Source organism: Gekko japonicus, unplaced genomic scaffold (assembly GCF_001447785.1).
Source record: "Gekko japonicus isolate JY-2015 unplaced genomic scaffold, Gekko_japonicus_V1.1 scaffold144, whole genome shotgun sequence".
In the NCBI taxonomy this organism is placed as follows: Eukaryota; Metazoa; Chordata; class Lepidosauria; order Squamata; family Gekkonidae; genus Gekko; species Gekko japonicus.
The window spans coordinates 591285-610015 of record NW_015162478.1 but is presented as its reverse complement, the minus strand read 5'-3'; the positions used below and the strand labels follow the sequence as shown (position 1 = coordinate 610015).

The following is an 18731-nucleotide window of genomic DNA, read 5'->3' as shown; positions in this document are numbered from 1 at the left end:
GCCACAGGAAGTGGTGGCGGCTACAAGCATGGACGGCTTCAAAAGGGAATTATATAAGCATATGGAGCAGAGGTCCACAAGGTATAGCTAGGGACTCTGGGGCAAGTGATGCTCTGTCATCTTGGTGCTTGGGGGGGGGGTGTCAACAGTGGAATGGCTTCTAATGTCCTGGCCCCACTGGTGGACCTCCTGATGGCACTGGTATTTCTGGCCACTGTGTGATACAGAGTGTTGGACTGGATGGGCCTTTGGCCTGATCCAACATTGGCATCTCTTATGTTCTTATGTTATGTTCTTACAAGAGGCAGAGTCACAAACACACACACACAGAGGAAGCCCTAAAGATGAACAAGAGATATTCAAAGGTGGTTTGCTATTGCCTGTCTTTGCATCACAACCCTGGTATTCCTTCGAGGTCTCCCATCCAAATATCAGCCAGGGCTGATTCTGCTTTGCTTCTGAGATCAGATGAAATCAGGCTAGCCTAGGCTATCCAGGCCAGGGCATGTACTTATATTATAAATGATTAATTTAAGGGTACTTAAGCAGTAGAATAAGTTAGATACAATATCAATTTTTCACAATATTTCTCGGTTCTTTTCTGGAAAAAAATACAGCTCCCCCCATGCCTGCAAAATGTATGGAAATTTTACACCTCTGCTCTGACCTCCTCCTCTTTTGTACTGAACATCCAGTTTAATGAGAATTTGTGACCAACTCAAATGTGCGACCAACACCATTTCGTGACATATAGGCTGGTTCTAAGAAGAAAGTATTACTGGGTTGTCGTTGCTTGATACGTCTTTTGAACCAAACTTTGCTACCTGCTATTTAGGTCTACTTACGAGCAGGATTTCAATGGCACCAAGGATGTACATAGCACCTGCGAATGTTGTCCCCAGGTAAAAACACAAGCCCACTGCGCCACCAAACTCCGGACCCAACGATCTTGAGATCATGAAGTAAGAGCCGCCAGCTACAGCGTGGAAGAGGGGAGAATTATTCTCAGCACAATACTGATTACAAGCCAGGTAACCTCAAAAAGAACAAAATGACTGCAAGACAGCAATGGTTTTCCATTTCACATGCAATGGCTTGTTTTTCTGATCATGTCTGAAAACAACAACGGTTCTGTTACTAGCCAAGAACAGTCCGGCCATTAAGGAAATTCAAGTAAATACACCACATTTTTAGTGTGTATCTTGGCTCACCTACGCTTTTCAGCTGCCTGTTGCTATTAACTACCAACACCAAATATTCTATTCTGTGTAACCATTTACGGATTATTTAGCTGACTTTCAAGAGAAAGGTGGCTAGGAGTGGAATGGAAGAGGTTTGACAAAGTCACTGCAAATATATGACACATGAAGCTCAATATACAGGAGTCCAAGTTTCGACTAGCCTCAGGAACCAACCCAAAATCATGTTCTGTCACTGAACCTTTCCTCTTCCAAAGGGAGTGGTCTTGATTGTGATATCACGGTGAACTTCAGGGGTCTGACAAACACTCTTGAAGGCCTAGTGCCACTTTCCTCCTCTCTGAGCTCGGAGGGCATGGACTTGTGGCTGAGATCCCCCATCTTCTCCTGGACCTGGAGAAGAGGGATGGCGGAGGTGGAAGCTTCTAGACCTCACTCTGACTTTGGGAACCAAGGATCCTATGACTCCCTTCCACAGGGTCTTTTGCCAACAGAGATGGACTTCCTTCAACAAAGACCTCAAGCAGAGGAAGTCATTGTCCACCAGAAGAAGTCATTCTTCCATGGAGAAAGTCTTTGTTCCTTCAAGGAAGGGTCAGCAGAAGACAGTCATGGGATCCAACTTTGTGGAAGGGAGTTGGGCCTTGCTGGGAGGGCAGGGTAAAAATCTAATATATAAATAAAATAAATAAAAGAGCCGACCCAAGGTGTCTTTGTCTTCCAATGAACTTCTTCCAAGCTTAGGAGAAGGGAGAGGAGTCCTGCTAGAATTTTTATTCAGTGGGGCACATGCTGATTCCCTGCCTCCCTAAACCACTAGGTCCTCATAATTCACAGCAGTGTCACATTTATGAAGATCCTTTCACGGTCATGAAGACTAGGAACTTTTCTATTAAAAAAATGAAAACTGGTTCTCTAGATTTTTGCTGGAGAAGGAAAGTTGCGTTCAGCTGCCTGGAATGTTGCAGCCATGTCATAATCATTCCATAACTGAATATTATTTCCATATTAACTTTCATGACTCCGCACCGTTAATCCATTTATGACACACAGAATACATTTCATCGCATCAACCCAAATTGGTAAACACCTTTAAATTGTACCCAGTGTGATGGATTTTCTGACAAAGGGGGCAGCAAAGTGCCCATTGATTGGGCTTGTGCGAAAACTTCATTCAGACTCTCTCGCACAATGAATGGAGGGAATCCAGCAACTGCTCCCCGTGGACTGTATCCAAAGGGCAGTGATGAGAGAGGCCAAGCAGCATTTGATCCCGACAGGTTGCAGATTTCCCATTCCCTGGAGCCCTCCATCTGGATCCCAATCTGCTCAAAGCTACACTATGAAGCTACAAGTAAATCGGGACATTACCTGGCACAACCCCGTTTGTAGCAATAGCGCTCATTGATATGGCTGTCAGCATGGTCTGCAAATGACAAAAAGAGTGGATTTTGTGAGCAACCTTGTGGGGGGGGGGAAGAAAAAGACTGCAGGATAATATTATATTATGAACAGCAGTTGCTAAGATGGAATGTGTAATGTCTTTTTTTTAATGAAAGTCCACAGCATCTATTTAACATTCTCCCTAGTGGGAAAATTCTTTGAGTCTGCATCTGAAGATTGAAATTTCTATACTAAAACCCAAACAGTCCATCTGGAATAAGTCATGCACACATTAAGTGCCTTTGTAGGAGACATACATACATATAGAATTCATCAACATCTCCTGTAGTAGCTCAAAGACCTCCCTCACACACAGTAAAAAAGAAGATACGATTGTATTTCTATATACTCGGGGTGGGGGGGCAGACTTCCCAGGTATCTCGAAAACTATTTTGTAAATTAAAAAGAAAAGGAGTGAACGTGCTCAGAATGTTAAGATGTGGCTCAGATTCTGTTACGAAAAGGAACCGGAACAGATGGAGACATGGCCTGCTGGAGCCCTTTAAGCGTTTAAAGTAACCTTGAGACTCGGCTTTGACCTCCAACTCACTGTATATCAGCAGTAAATTCAGCTTACAGTCTGCAAGCTTCCTTGCTGGTTGCCCCTGCCTGCCCCCTCTCTTCTCCAATTCAAATGGCTTCACATATATAAATGGGGTACTCTCCCGTCGTCCTCCAGTCTGTCCCCTCTGCACCTTGCTCTTTGTTGGAGGGTCGGCCATGACTATAAGACAGAGGTCATGCAGTGGGGGAGGGGAATGTCCCATTATCAGAATTTCCCAGTAAACAGGGTGTGTTTCTCTCCTCCTCTTCACCCCGCCTTGTCCGTATGTTATTATATAAATGTGTTTGTACATTAGCCTCTTGTATTTACTCATTTCATTAATAAACTGCCTTTCTCCCCAGAGGGGACCCAAAGCAGCTTATGTGGTTTCTCCTTCACCTCCATATTATCCTCACAACAATCCTGAGAGCTGGGTGAGGGTGAATATGTGTGACTAGCCCAAGGTCACCCAGCAAAACTTCCACAGCAGAGCAGGGATTCAAACCGTAGAAGGCAAATAATTTTAAAGGCAAAGATGACAAGTCTCTGCTCCTAAGGAGCTCATGTACCCATGTGACCATCAAGTTGCAGCCGGCTTATGGCAACCCCAGCACGGGGCTTTCAAGGCAAGTGAGAAGCAGAGATGGTTTGCCATTGCCTGCCTCTGCAGAATCCTCCTTGGTTGCTTTCGAACTGCTAGGTTGGCAGGAGCTGGAACTAGAGACGGGAGCTCACTCCGTCATGCGGCACCCGGGTCTTGAACTGCTGATAAGTGGATAAGTGTAGATAAGTGGAAATTGATAAGAATTGTGATTGCTACATGCTCAGATAAAACAGTCTTGTGAAACGGATATTTTTTCCACATTGTGCAAAATCCCTTCTGAAAGCACGGAAACCATGAGTGGGTGGGTGGGTGGGTGGGTGGGTGGGTGTAAAGTACCATCAAGTTTCAGCCAACTAACACTGACCCCAGGGCTTTCAAGGCAAGTGAGAAGCAGAGGCAGCAAGCCATTGCCTGCCTCTGCAGAGTCTTCTTGGTGGTCCCCCATCCAACTTTGCTCAACTGACAAGATGGGGCTATACCATACGATTCCACACACCCCTAAGGAGCTTAGATGGGGGGGAAAGGACCAGCAATGGAAAATAACCATGCAAGCCAGGGCAACAGGGCACCCAACCAGATACAGAGGCAGACAATGGTCCAACCAATTCAGATCTGTTTTGTCTGCAACAATGCATCATGTGAGACTATACCACGGGGAGGGGTTTTGCAATGGAGCCATGTACTCACACAACAGCAGCAGATTAAGACGATAAGGAAGGACTGCAAAACACCAGCGGTTCCCACCATCCATGTCAACCGAAGGAAGAGAATGACCCCAAAGATATTCTGCATACATGGCAGGTAGACTCCCATCAGGGTGCCCATGCTGGGTGACTGGGGGGGGGGGAGAAATCATTATTCCTCAGTGTTACACACACACAATGAGAGAAGATTTGCAAGACACAGTAGCTGTTCTCATAAAACTACCTTATACTGAGACATTCCATTGGTCTAGCAAGGTCAGGATTATCTAGTCAGACTGGCAGCGGCTCTCCAGGGTCTCAAACAGATGCCTTTCCTATCCCCTACCACCTGAGCCTTTTAACTGGAGACTTGCCCTGAGACCTTCTGCATGCGAAGTAGTTGCTCTACCACTAAGTCATGGGCCCTCTCTCTTACTGACCATGACAAATCTTGAGAAAATGAGGATCACCTCAAATGCAATGCAGGAGATGCCTGAACAGGATATCCCACATGCATGCGCACACACACACACACACACACACACACCCCAATAACTTCAAAACAGCTCCAAGCAGATCTGAACTGAGCTGCAGAAGTGGGTAGTTTGCTCACAGTTCCTCTGATCGAAGTCCACAGACTCCACAAACAGCCTTCTGGCACCTGTATGCTTTTGTTCACAAGGCTACTTGTCGTCTTTCAGTCCCCTTGGACTCTACAGAAGATTTTTTGTTTACTTGTTTTTGAGAGAAAGGGAACTGATAATCATGCATCACATCTGGTTTGCCACCAAGGTTTGAAGAACTGAAAACATCGGTTTAGGAGACTCTGTGAGCACCGAAGCAATGAAATGGTGGGAATTTGAACCCAGGTCTCCCAGTTCTAGGTCTCCCAGTCCTAGTCAGACAAACATTATGCCATCTTGAAACGTCAGCACACCCTACTTGAAGTGCTGCTCTAAAATGCACTGGTGTGTCCATCAGTTAGGGCGGCCCACAAGGGACAAATCGGCACCCAGGGTCAAATCCCCAGTTTAGCTGCTGCTGTCCTCAAGATGATCCCCCCCCCTCAATATAATCCTGTCTGCTTGCAGAGATCTTCACTGGAGGCCTTGGCCCAGATGCTCCTGGCGATTCAGTGACGGCACCAATGCTTAGCAGCTCTCTCTTTACAGATTTTCCTGACAACCTACTCTTCTGTCCTTTTTGACAGCAAGGTAAAAATGATTTTGCCTGGTTAATATTTGGAGAGGGGGGCTTCTTTTTTTTACAGGATACAGCTCAGCTGCTTATAAACAGCTCTCTGATATCTTATTATATGGCTGCTCTATTGTTGCAGCTTTAATTCATATCCCGGGAGATTGGGGGGGGGGGTGGAGCCTTATGAGGGTGGGGCTTGGGGAGGGGAGGCACCTCAGCTGGGCATCATGTTATAGAGTCCACCTTCCAAAGTGGCCATTTTCTCCAGGTGAACTGATCTCTGTCATCTGGAGAGGAGCCTTGATCCCAGGAGGTCTCCAGCTACCACCTGGAGGTTAGCAGCCCTACCAGGGGACATTTTATAGAAAAAGAGGTGCAGGATCTCATTAGCATAACTCATTAGCATAACAATGCCATATGCCAACCCCCCTGACATCACCAGAAGTGTGTCAGAAGGCAACACCCACCGCTCAGGCTCCACTGGACTCTTTTGGATTGCTAGCTATTGGGGGGACACACACACACACATGCATATCTGTCCTTGCAGAGGAGGGAGAGCTTGTACCTGAATAAAACTTGGTCTTAAAGGTGCCACTGGATTGTTTTTGATTGGGGGGGGGGGCTCTGCAACTTACCTGGCTGCTTCTTGCTCTGACTGAGGGCTGCTGGGAGCAGGGGGTGGGGCTTGTTGCATGTGCCCGCCCCCTGGGCTCTTTACTGCTGGAGCTCCGCTCCTGTGCGCTCCTGCAGGAAATTACCCCTGAGCCCTACTCAAAATGTGCACGTTCCTAGAAGGCTACCCGTCCCAGAAGCGGTCCCCCAGCAAGTTCTGTTACCACAAATGCCTCTTTCTGCACAGTTTTTTTTTTGCTTCTAGGTTGGCAGCCATACGACCTGAGCCGCATCCACTCAGAACTGAAGGCTTTTCTGGAGGGTGGGAGCTTGGCCCAGAAGCCTCCGACTGCCCGCCACAGTCAGGGAAGCCTCTTTTTTTACCAACAAAGAATTATCCATAATTAGTCGCCTCCCAAACCAAACCCTGAGGCCCGAGTTGACTAAAGCCTCCGCTGTTTTTTCTGCTTAACAGAAATAGCTCCTGTCCTACTCTGCCTCAGAAAGGATCAATGTGCACACACACATGAGCGTGGCCCCACATACACACACTGCTCTGAAATTCAAATATGCTGATTTTTCTTGGCATGGGTAACACAGAAAGAGATCTTTATTCCATTGTGTACAGAGTTTAAGCTTGGGCATGGGTGGATCTGAAATCCTGGCCTCCCACGTCAAATCTCGGATCATACCTGTGGCCCGACCACACCCTTCCCAGAGGTGTCTTGCAAAAACCCCAGAAAGAAGTGCCACCTAGACATCAAGACCCGCCTTTTCAGATGGTTGCATGCATCTCGTACAATATGTACTGCAGCAGCCTTGCAGCTTTGCTGGGGCTTAGTTCAAGTATGAACACCAAAACCCACATTTGAAACTATTGAGAATGATGTTGGAAGGAGACCAGGATTTGCATGACCCTCTGTAGCTAATTTGTTAACTCCCAATTTGCAGCAGAAACCCTTACAAATGAGCCATCCGTGGAGTTGGATCCAGCCAGGTTTTTCTGCACAGTCTTGCTCAATTCCTTCTCTCCTCACTACAGCCTCCGTCCCATGTGGCTTTTGGTTAACTACACAGCACCATCCAGATTTGACTCACTGCCCTCGGGTAAAAGACTCAAAGACACTTTTTCCTTTCCAATCGATATTTTGAATTGAAACCACCTTGGTTTTATTTCTAGTAGTAAGTACCACAAACACCTGAAAACATCCAATTACCGGCATTTACCTTATTTTCTACCTTTAAAACCTACACAAAACACAATGCTGATGAAGTCTGAACTTGTTTATTATTTTCTCCTGAAAGATTATTTTGTCCCTGGTGCAACAGGAAATTTTCCCACATTCCCAGAACTGCAATGAAAATAGGGTTGCCAACTCCAGATTTGGGGGTAAAGCCTGGGGGAGGCAGGGGTTCAGGGAGGGGAGGGACCTCAGCAGAGTCTAATGCCACAGAGTCCACCCTTCAACAAGAACCAATCTCTGTTGTCTAGAGAACAGTTGTCATTTGAATGGCTCTCCAGGCCCCACCTGGAGGTTGGCAACTCTAAGCAGAAATGAAAAACTAGATATTGAAAGAAGCAACACACTTTTGATACTTTCCTCCTCGAGCCTTCGGCGCTTTCTGCCTCTTCATGCTCTTTGGCTCCTTGAGTGAGATTTGTGTAGCTGACCAGTTTGCCAAGCAAGGAAGAGACCTTCGGGCGAATATCCAGCTCCTCCTGCCAAGGAAGGAAAGATGATGATGAATTGATGATGGTGGCAAGGACAACACTTTGTATGCAACTTCTGAAAATTCAAAGTGCTTTGCTGCACATCATCTCAGCAAACTTTTATTATGGCAGCCCTGTAAAGTAGGCCATTATGATAGTCCCCAAACAGTTATTGTCTCATCACTTTAGGGAAGAAGGCCGTGGGCTCAGCGGCCACCTGCCCATCTGCCTGCCTTCCTCCATGATGGCACTGAATTGCCAGGTGAAGACCCTGGTTTCAAAAAACCAGGACTTGTATATGCAGACACAGACTCATATATATTGCACTTAAAAAGAAACCAACCCCCAATATCATGGTTCCTTTGAGGCACCTTAAGCCACAAAGAGTCTTGTGGCACCTTCAAAGGTGAACAAATTTATTATGGCATTAAGTTTTAATGAGCCAGAACCTACTTCAGATACGTGAAGTGTCACATTCAGTCTGCAGATATATTTACACCCAGAGCTATGAACAGCAGGAGTGTGGGGGCCAAGGATTCTGCTGCGATTGCTGCAGCAGACCAACGCAGCCACCCCTCTGGAATGCCTTCTGCATCTTGTACAGCAATCAAAGTTCTACGCTGCTTATGCAGTTTTATGGGTAGCTGCTTTGTCCTGACCTTGTGGGTTCCTTCTACCACCCCACCTTCATTTCACAGTTTTAGCCATTTATTTCCTATACTGCTTTGAGTGCCATATCCGGCAGAGAACCGCCGGTAATGAATATTTGTTTTATTGAATGGCCCACCTCTCTAACTGAGACTGAAAATAGATTACAAAATATAAAGCGCTGCGACCCCACTGCATAAAACATCCAATAAACAAAGCAACGGAACTAGGATTACAGAATTAGAAAACAATCTATGGCATGACATCCCAAAAAGTATGCAGAAAACAGAATTTTAATTTATTTTTTGTGAGTATTATGTGTATGTGTGTATGCCTGGAAGCCATTGTTGACTTCTGGCGACCCCTAGTGGGGCTTGGATGTTTCAGAGAGATGGCTTGCTATTGCCTGCCTCTGTACCCCATCCTTGGTATCCCTTGGAGGTCTCCCTTCCAAGTACTTCCCAGGGTCAGCCCCGCTTAGCTTCTGAGACCTGATGAGATCAGGCTTGCCTGGGTTGTCCAGGTCAGGGCCAGGAAATTTTAAAACAGCAGAAGATAGTGCAGTGCAGTATAGTAAAATAACACATCCGACAGATGGTGGAATAGATTGCCCTCCTGAACCATTCCCTTATATTACAGCCCCATTCCCAAACCCAAATAAATATTGGGGGGGGGGGGGCTGACAAGGCGTCAACTGGCCATTAAAAAAAAATCAAGAGAACGGGTTGCGAGGTTAATGTCCTCTTGCTGAGAACCCCCCCCCCCCCCAACTGCTGGCTGACATTTGAGGCGACAAACAAGACTTGCAAGAGACAAGAAAAACAGTAGAAAGCTGAGAAAAGGGCTCAGCAACTCTACTCCTGGAGTATTTTCACCAGGGAGTTTTCCTTCTGCTGAACAGAAGCAGACTCCCGATCTGATCATTTAAGACTGCGCAACGTTCCCAGACAACTGCCACAAGATGGTTTTAAAAATGAAGAGAAAAGAAGCAAAGGCTGACTGGCAGGACATTCTTCACAAAAACCAGGCAAACTCTGAAAGAGCTGACAAACTGAGGAGAGGCCTGCTGGGGTGGGCCACAGGAGACCTGAAGGGCCATTTCCATGGAAACCGTGTGTACAAAATGGAGTGCCTCACTGTGACCCACTGAAGTGGCTGCTTGCTGGCGTCAATATTAAGTGACCTGACAGGAAAGCCCTGTCGCTTCTGAGGAGGCAGAAAGTGCTCTGAACTTTGGCAGTACCAGCCCCCGAGTCCCGCTCACACCAGCCAGCAGGTTGGCATATTACCTGAGTTTCTACTCTTCAATTCTTTTCCTTTGAAAAATGCCCTTTTTACTAAGGGGGATGGTTTCCATGGGCAGACAGAGTCATACCCTCCCAGGAGGCAAATCTGCACCTCGTTTTTAAACGGAGAATCACAGAATCATAGAGTTGGAAGGGATCTCCAGGGGTCATCTAGTCCAACCCCCGGCACAATGCAGGAAATTCACAAATACCTTCTCCCCACACCCCCAGTGACCCCTGCCCAAAAGAGACCAAAAACCCCACAAACATCTAGGATCCTGACCCCAAAGTGGCGGTCAGCATTTCCCTGGGGGTGTAATGAAGGGCCACAAGAACTAAGCACTGATGCATCCCTTCCTGCCCTCCCTCTCATGATCTGACTAAGTTCACAGAATCAGCATTGCTAGTATGCATCCAGCATTAATTCTCTGAGCAGTCTTAACACCCGGGGGAGCAGCTGAGCTGAACTGCTTGCATGCAAAGGCATACACATGTCACACTGCAGGCCAGAACTGCTGCAACGGTCTCACAGGGCACAACAACGACTGGACATTACACTCCTGTCACACAATAGCAGCAACCTGAATAGCCCAGCTTAGCCCAATTTCATCAGAGCTTGGAAGCTAAGCAGGGTGGGCCACGGTCAGTACTGGGATGGGAGGCCACCGAGGAAGACCACGGTTGCTATGCAGAGGAAGGCCAATTCTGCTTATCTCTTGCCTGGAATGCCCTGTGACTGGGGCCGCCGTGCGTTAGTTGTGACTTGACAGCATGTTCTTCTTCATCTTGCACTGTAGCAATCATCCATCTCCTAGACCTAGAGTGTCTTGCCTATGCAAGAAAATCCAGGTGCACATTATTCCTACAGTGCAACACTAGTGCATTATCCAATGTGTGGATGCAACCTGAGTAGGATGCACTGTGGTGTTGGAGCTGGGGGGGGGGGATTGTCACCATCAGGCACCCACGATCGTGTGCACGCACACTTGATCAAATACGTTAGAATGGCAGGCAAGGTTCAAACCTATAGCCAGAGAATGAACTGCAAATTAACATGCAACAGGATGATGATCAAGATACGCAAAGTGATAATGATCAATCAAGTTATGCAAAGTGACACTAAATAATGGCTTAACGTTATTTAGTGTCACTTTGCATATCTTGATCATCATCGTGTTGCATGTTAATCTGCTGCTCATCCTCTGGCTAGAAGTCTGAACCTTGCCTGCCATTCTAACGTATTTGATCAAGTGTGTGTGCACACGAAAGCTCATACCTCAAATAAACCTTTGCTGGTCTTTAAGGTGCCATTTGGCTCTAATTTTTGTTGTACTGCTTCAGACCAACACAGCTGACCAACTGGGCCAGTTTATAAGTTACAGTGACCACATGTACAATCCATGTACACTTGATTATTATCCTTTGTATGTGTGTTGAGTAATTCTCATGTCACAGTCAACTCATGTACAGGTGAACCTGTGATACGAACCCCACAAATGACCCAGCTATTGGTTCCCTGTTTAGTTTGCAACTCCTGCCAACCTAGCAGTTCAAAAGCAAGAAATTGCAAGTAGATAAATAGGTACCACTTCAGTGGGAAGGTAACAGCGTTCTGTGCGCCTTGGTGTTTAGTCATGCCGGCCACATGACCACGGAAACGTCTTCGGACAGCGCTGGCTCTTCGGCTCTGAAACGGAGATGAGCTCTACAACCCTAGAGTCGGATTCGACTGGCTTTCGAGCAAGGGAACCTTTACCTTTACCTTTAGTTTGCAAAGGGAGCAGGTGTTGGCTTTCTTACAAACAGATGTACATACGTCCAGGCAGGATGTACACCGTAACGAGACATGAAACTCAAACAACTGTAAAGAGACAGAAACTCAAATAATGCAGATCTGTAAAAAGCATTAGTTTCCTCTCTTGACAGAAGCATCACGGCGCCAAGAAGGGAGAGCAAACAGCAGAGACACAAACCAGTGACGATCCTTCTTCCCAAGACTCATTGCGAGACACGACTGCACCTCCCATGGCAGAGTAGGTCAACCACCTTTGTGCTTGTTCTGGGCGAACACGGCCTGAGGATTCTGGTCTGTGATGCGACGCTGAAGGTTCCGAGTCCAAAGGGCTAATGCCAGCAGATGACCCAAGACATCTCAGAGCTGGGAATTTCTCCTACGCTAAATTTTAACGTATTGTTCCAGGGATGCTGATGATCATTCTTTGAAGTGATTGCCTCCAGAAAACCCAACAAATTTTTTTCACAGGAATTGGTGGCATTATCCCCACCCCCATTAGACTCGAGTCAGTATAAGACAGATCCAGTCGTTCTACAACTATGACACCATCGCAAAAAAGATCTTTGCTACGAGACCAGATCCTGACCATCTGAAAGCAAAGACAGGATTCACGGCTGACACCACTCTCATTAGAGCAGGGCTACCATTTCTTGCTCTTCTCAAAAAAGAAAAAAAAATACCGAACACCACCAGCTCTCTTACAATTTTGGCTTGCAGAAAAAGAGCCAAATGGGGGTCATGTCTTAGATTCCATCCAGAGGTGCCACAAGAGTGTGGGAAAGTATTGCCACAGATTGTAGCAATATCCACTAGCTTAGGTAACTTTCAAAGGGATTCAGTGGTTATTAGTCATGATGGTTCAACAGAGCCTCCACATTCAAAGGCAGTGTACCTTTGAATACCAGTTGTCGAGGGCAACAACAGGGGACTGCTTTGGCTTCCATGCTTTACTCACAGACTTTCTGATTCGCTCCTATGGGAATCAAGATGCTGGATCCTTTTTGTCTAATCTAGCAAGGCAAGGCTGTTCTTTTTAAAAGACAACACAGCACATAACATAAACCAGGGCCGAACATCTATTTACCTCAAACAAGGCCAAGTTTCTGTCATAATAGTCTCCTCCTTTGCCAGCCTCAGAATTGTTGAGGAAAGGGCTGCTTTCTTTATGGTTACCATGACCTGCAGAGGAAAAAAAGAAAAAGAAAAAGTGACTTTCAAATTGTTCAAAAATAATTCTGAGAAAAGGCGAGATACCATCAACTTCATTTCCATCATTTTAATTCCCTCCCACAACATGCAGCCTAAAATCAGCAGCTGTCAAACTTCTTTCCTTCTTTACAGGTTAGCAAAGGGGTTTTTCCCTTCACTGCTTTGCCCAAAGAGAAACTCTGGCTTCCAAATGCACATGTTTATCACTGAGAGCCTGATTCAGAGGCAGTTAAGCCAGTGTCTGAGCAGACTGGGTGGGGGGAAGAGAACTCACATAACTGAAAGCTCCTCCTTTCCAAATCTCCCCCCACCACCCAATTTCCTCCACACAGAAGACATGACGAACGGAGGTGTAAACTTTAACTTCATCTATCACCTACCCTTCTCATGGAGTCAAAGCGGATTACAAAATATGAAAAACAATACAATCCAACAGCAAAACAAACATTTTAACAATTAAGCTACCAATTATCTGTTTCTGTAAACAGGTAAACAATAAAGCCAGTTATGAAGAAGAGAGATGGATCAAGATGGGTAGATGTGTTAGTCTGTCTGTAGCAGTATGAAAGAGTAAGAGTCCAGTAGCCCCTTAAAGACTAATAAAATTTGTGGCAGGATATGAACTGTAGTGAGTCACTGCTCACTTCTTCAGAAGAAGGGAGTCAGTTATTGCAGGCCAAGAGAGGGGGGAACAGCAAAAAAAAAAAAAATCCGCATGGCTGAAGCCTCTCCCTGTATCAGAGGCCACTGCCAATTAATGTTCAAACAATACAGCCTTTAGTAGTTTAAGGGTTGCTGATTTTTTTAAAAAGAAGAAAGTAAATCAAGAAGAAGGATTCGAGATTCAGGCTCTCTGATTTGCTAATTTTCTGCACACCAGGAGGGGTTTTTGTACCACTTGTTCTTTTGACCCCCTTCCACCTGCCAGCCCCAGCTTGGAAATTCCTGGAGATTTAGAGACAGTGCCTCAGAAGGGTAGAGACCTCAACTCTTCAGTCCACCCAGTGAAGCTGCCATGTCTTTTAGGGGAACTAGATCTCTTTGGCTGCGGTGGCTCAAGTGGTGAAGACGCTGAGCTGCAGACTGGAAGGTCTGTACTTCAGCAGTTCAAGACCTTAGTTGCTGTATGACGGAGTGAGCTCCTGTCTCTGGTCCCAGCTCCCGCTAACCTAGCTGTTCGAAAGCAAGAAACTGCAAGTAGATAAATAGGTACCGCTTCTGTGGGAAGGTCACAGTGTTTCATGCGCCTCGGTGTTTAGTCATGCCGGCCACATGACCACAGAAACGTCTTTGGACAGCCCTGGCTCTTCGGCTTGGAAATGGAGATGAGCACCGCATCCCTAGAGTTGGACTCAACTGGCTTTCGAGCAAGGGAAACCTTTACCTAGATCTCTGTAGTCTGGAGATCAATGTTAAATCTGGGAGAACTCCAGGCCCCACCTGAAGCTTGGCAACCATGCCACCACCTCTAGGCTGACTTTGTTCAAGCCCCTCATCAGTTCTTAACACAAACCAGGCTCAATTCTAGCCTTGCTGGCAGCACGGCAGCTCAGAGAATGAGGCCGTAAAGTCCACCGATGATAAACTGGGCAGACACAGCAAAAGGAATCAAAAAGTGGGAAGGGAATTGCCCTCCACCAACCCCAGAGCAGAAAATGAAACAAAAGTTGAGACTTGGGAGTGGGGAGTCCAAATAAGTATCAACCAAACACAAAAAAAACCCCCAACCAACTGGATGCAAACAGATATGGTACCTGATGAGCATTTTATGGCTATGAAATGGGTATGGGCTATTTTTCTCAGCAACAGGGACACAGTGTGGCTTATGATGTCCTCCCTTCCTCAATTTTGTCCTCACAACAACCCTGTGAGGTAGGTTAGGCTGAGAGTGGGACCGGCCCACAGTCACTCAGGAAGCTCTCGTGGCAGAGTAGGGATTTGAACCCGGGTCTCCTGGATCCTAGTCCAGCACTCTAACCACTACACCATGCAGGATCGCTTGCTCAGTTCCTGGTAAAGGATTCAGTATCTTTGCAAATTTCAAGTTCTTTTTATAATCATTTTCAGAAATAGGCCATTGAAGCCACATCGGAAGGAAGGTGTCTTGCTTTGGCACTGATCATACACACTCTTTTCTTTTCCAGTATCTGCTACAGTGGTATTTCTTCTGCTACTTTGTTACAGAACCTGATACTCCAGAGTGGCTTCTAGAAAACAAACAAACAAAAGTCCAGCTCTAATCTATTTAGGACTCTTTCAATAGAATTGTTTGCACTGGCACTAAGCCACAAGAGAAAGCCTGGCCACGCTCGCTTCCAAAGCCAGTGCAGAAGAACAACAGATCTGCAAGAATTAAACCACAGAAGGCTTACCAAGAGACACTCCCTTTCTCTGTCTCTAAGCAGGAAGATTTGTAAATTTGCCATTGTTTCAAACTGTAGAGACGGGGAGTGGAGGTCCTTCAATATAATATACTGTAATAAACAGGGCTTCTTGGGTGGGGGGAAGGGAAGAGGAGCTGGAAGTCTCAAGAGGTAAATGAAGTTTTCAATCTGTATACTGAAAACTCACAAACTTTTAAACATTTTAAAAAGAATTTTATCCAAGAGGTTCTGTAACTCCGTTCCAGAAAGTTCCCCCAGAAAAAAAGCCCTAGTGATAAAACAAAACTTCAGTCCTCACTTTACAGTGGCACGCAGATTGCCCTATAAACCTCCCACGTGACCCTCCTCCTGGCCTACTCGGGGTCCGAGAAAGAGGAGGGAAATGTATTAATTTTATTTATACCCCACCAGGCCCGTAGCTACATTGAAGCATTCTGGGACCCAGCCCCCCGACTTCCTACCAAAGCTCCCAAACTTTCCCACCTGTCAGCAGCCCCAGAGGCTCCATTCTGGGCCGAATCAGACAGCATCAATTTCGGCCTGTGGAAAGACTCCCGTGTGTCAATTTCGGCAGTACCAGTGGATTGGGGAGTCTTTCCACCAGCAGAATGTCAATTTCGGCCCCATTATATCCTATGGGCCATTGAAGTCAATGGCGAAAACATAGGGTATATTCTACGGGGCTGGAGGAGAGGTAGTTTGAGGGTGAGGCTCCAAACTTGCAGGAAAGCTGCAAGAGCCTCTCCCCAAGATACCCACCAAGTTTCAAGAACATTGGACCAGGGGGTACAATTCTACGGGCCCACAAACAGGGTGCCCCCATCCCCTCCATTGTTCTCTATGGTGGGGAAAAAGTATAACGTTTTCCCCCAACATAGCAGGAAGTCGGCCAGGAAGAAAGACATAAGGAACGGAACAGGAGCCCACCACTTTCACCGTAGTTCCCTGCACTCCACACAGCCAATGCAGTTGCGGGGGAAATGAGAGGAGGAGGGGATCCTCCTCAGGTTACTCGGAGTCAGTGACTGACTTCCACTTACACCCACCCTCCACAATAGGGGAAATAACCCTGCTTCTGCCTGCGACTGTGAGTTTATTTTATTTTTATTTTATCAGTGCCCCCTGACTTATTTAAAAAAAACCCTGAATTAAGAAATCCTGGCTACGGGCCTGTACCCCACCTTTCTCTTCAATGGGGACCCAAAACAGCCTACGTCATTTTCTCCTCTTTTATCCTCACAGCAACCCTGCAAGGTAGGTTAGGTTGAGACTGTGTGACTGTCCTATGGTCACCCAGCAAGCTTCCATGGTACTGTGGAGATTGAAACTTGGGTCTCCCAGATCGTAGGCCAACACTCTAACCCCTGCGCCATACCACATGAGTTGATAAGCACCCAGATGCTTCCTTGAATCTCAGTTGAGTAGCTCAGGAGACCCTCTCTTCCCAGCACCTGGGAAGCCCCCCAGACTGGACCCCTGCTTTCTCCCTACTTTCCCAATCACAATTAGGATTCCAAATAAGGATGCAAGAATGTGCCATTTTTTAATTTCGGTTTTCATTTATTTATTTCACTTTATTTATACCCTGCCTTTCTCCCCAGTGGGTGCCCAAAGCGGTTTACATTGTTCTTGTCTCCTCTGTTTTATCTTCACAACAACCTTGTGAGATAGGTTAGGCTGAGAGTGTGTGACTGGCCCAAGGTCACCCAGCGAGCTTCCTTGACAAAGTGGGGATCTGAACCCGGGTCTCCCAGATCCTAGTCTGACACTCTAACCACTACACCACGCTGGCTCCCCTTGCTGTCCTTAGGCACTTTTTTCTGTTGTACGGTTTCAAAAGTCGCCCATCGAAAACAAAACGCCACCCCAGTGAATGTGGCTGAGGGTTCTGAGGCTGTGGTGGGATGGTTGAAACAGAGTCAGCGGAGACTGAATCCTGCTAAGGGGGAGGTTCTGTGGCTGGGGAGGGGGGATTGAGGGCTGGGGTGCCGTCTCCCAGCCCTTGATGGTGCACCCTTGACACTGGCATCAACTGTCAAGAGCCTGGGTGTGATTGTGGATGCCTCCTTATCAGCGGAGGCCCAGATCACCAATGTAGCCAGACTGGCGTTCTTCCAGCTGTACCAGGTCAGGCAACTGGCCCCCTACCTGTCTCGCCCTGACCTAGCCACAGTCATCCATGCAATGGTCACCTCCAGACTGGACTACTATAACTCGCTTTATGAGGGGCTGCCCTTGAGACTGACCCAGAAACTCTAGCTGGTCCAGAACACGGCAGCACAAGTTCTCATGGGGACTTTGTGCATGGCACATATCCAATTTGTGCTTCATGAGATGCACTGGCTTCCGGTGGAGTACTGGATCAGGTTCAAGGTTATGGTACTAACCTTTAAGGCCCTTAATGGCCAGGACCCCACATATCTTCGGGACCGCATCTCCTGTTATACCCCTCAAAGAGCATATTCCACTTGGCTGACAAGAACCTGCTGGTGGTCCCTGGCCCGAGAGACATCCGGCTGTCCTCGACCAGGGCCAGGGTGTTCTCGGTCCTGGCCCCAAACTGGTGGACCTCTCTGCCAAATATCATCCATGCTCTGCAGGACTTAATGCAGTTATGCAGGGCACGCAAGGCAGAAATGTTCTGCCCAGCATTTGGTTGAGGGTAGCAACACCTTTCCGCCTGGCTGGCACTCTTGTTTCTCCTGCCTCCCCTCCCCCATGAGGCCGTGGCATACTCTGGCAGTTTCATCGCCATCGGATTGGCCATAGGTTATTATGATTGTATAATATACTATGGATTTTAATATGATTTATGTAATTATTTTATATTGACGTACACTGCCCTGAGCCCTGTTCAGTAAAAAAATAAAAGAAAACCCCACAAACATAAAAATGGCATACATTCAAATGAGGGGGGGGGATAAGCGTGAAGAAACTGACAGGTAGAAAATTGTGTTGGTTTGAGTTGCACAAGGGAGAAGCAAAATCAAAACATGGGCTTCTGGAGTCAAAGGGGGGGGTGGCTTGGTGGCGGCTACAAGCATGGACGGCTTCAAGAGGGAATTAGATAAACACAAGAAAGAAGACCCGTGAAACTCGCAGGGGGGAGGAGCTCCAAACTGAGCCGGTGGAGGAGGAACCAGCAGGAGCAGGTAAGCTCTTCCCCCCCCCCATCCTGCTGGTTCCTCCGTCTCCTCCACCCCCCCGCTCGATCTCCCTCCCACTCCGAACTGAGACCCGAGCGGCTTGCAGCCACCGGGCCCCGTCGGTGCCCCCCCCCCCACTGCAAAGCGAGGCCCGCGCAGCTTGTAGCCGCCGGGCCTCACCGCTCTCCCCCCCCTGCCCGGTTCTGAGGCGGCGGCGAGGCCAGCTGCAGAGCGTTCCCTGCACATGCGCAGGGGATGCTCTGTCACTTT

General features: G+C 47.2%; 1 protein-coding gene across 1 annotated transcript in view; it reads right to left on the bottom strand.

Moving 5' to 3' along the window:
* Positions 1-18731, bottom strand: part of SLC12A4 (solute carrier family 12 (potassium/chloride transporter), member 4) — an 83370-nt gene that overhangs the window by 26615 nt on the left and 38024 nt on the right. Inside the window, exons 2-6 of the mRNA XM_015405820.1 lie at positions 12807-12901; positions 7871-8002; positions 4478-4624; positions 2571-2625; positions 846-976 (exon numbers count right to left, since the gene is read on the bottom strand). Of these exons, the coding sequence (XP_015261306.1) occupies positions 846-976; positions 2571-2625; positions 4478-4624; positions 7871-8002; positions 12807-12901 (560 nt within the window). The remainder of the gene's footprint in view (positions 1-845; positions 977-2570; positions 2626-4477; positions 4625-7870; positions 8003-12806; positions 12902-18731) is intronic.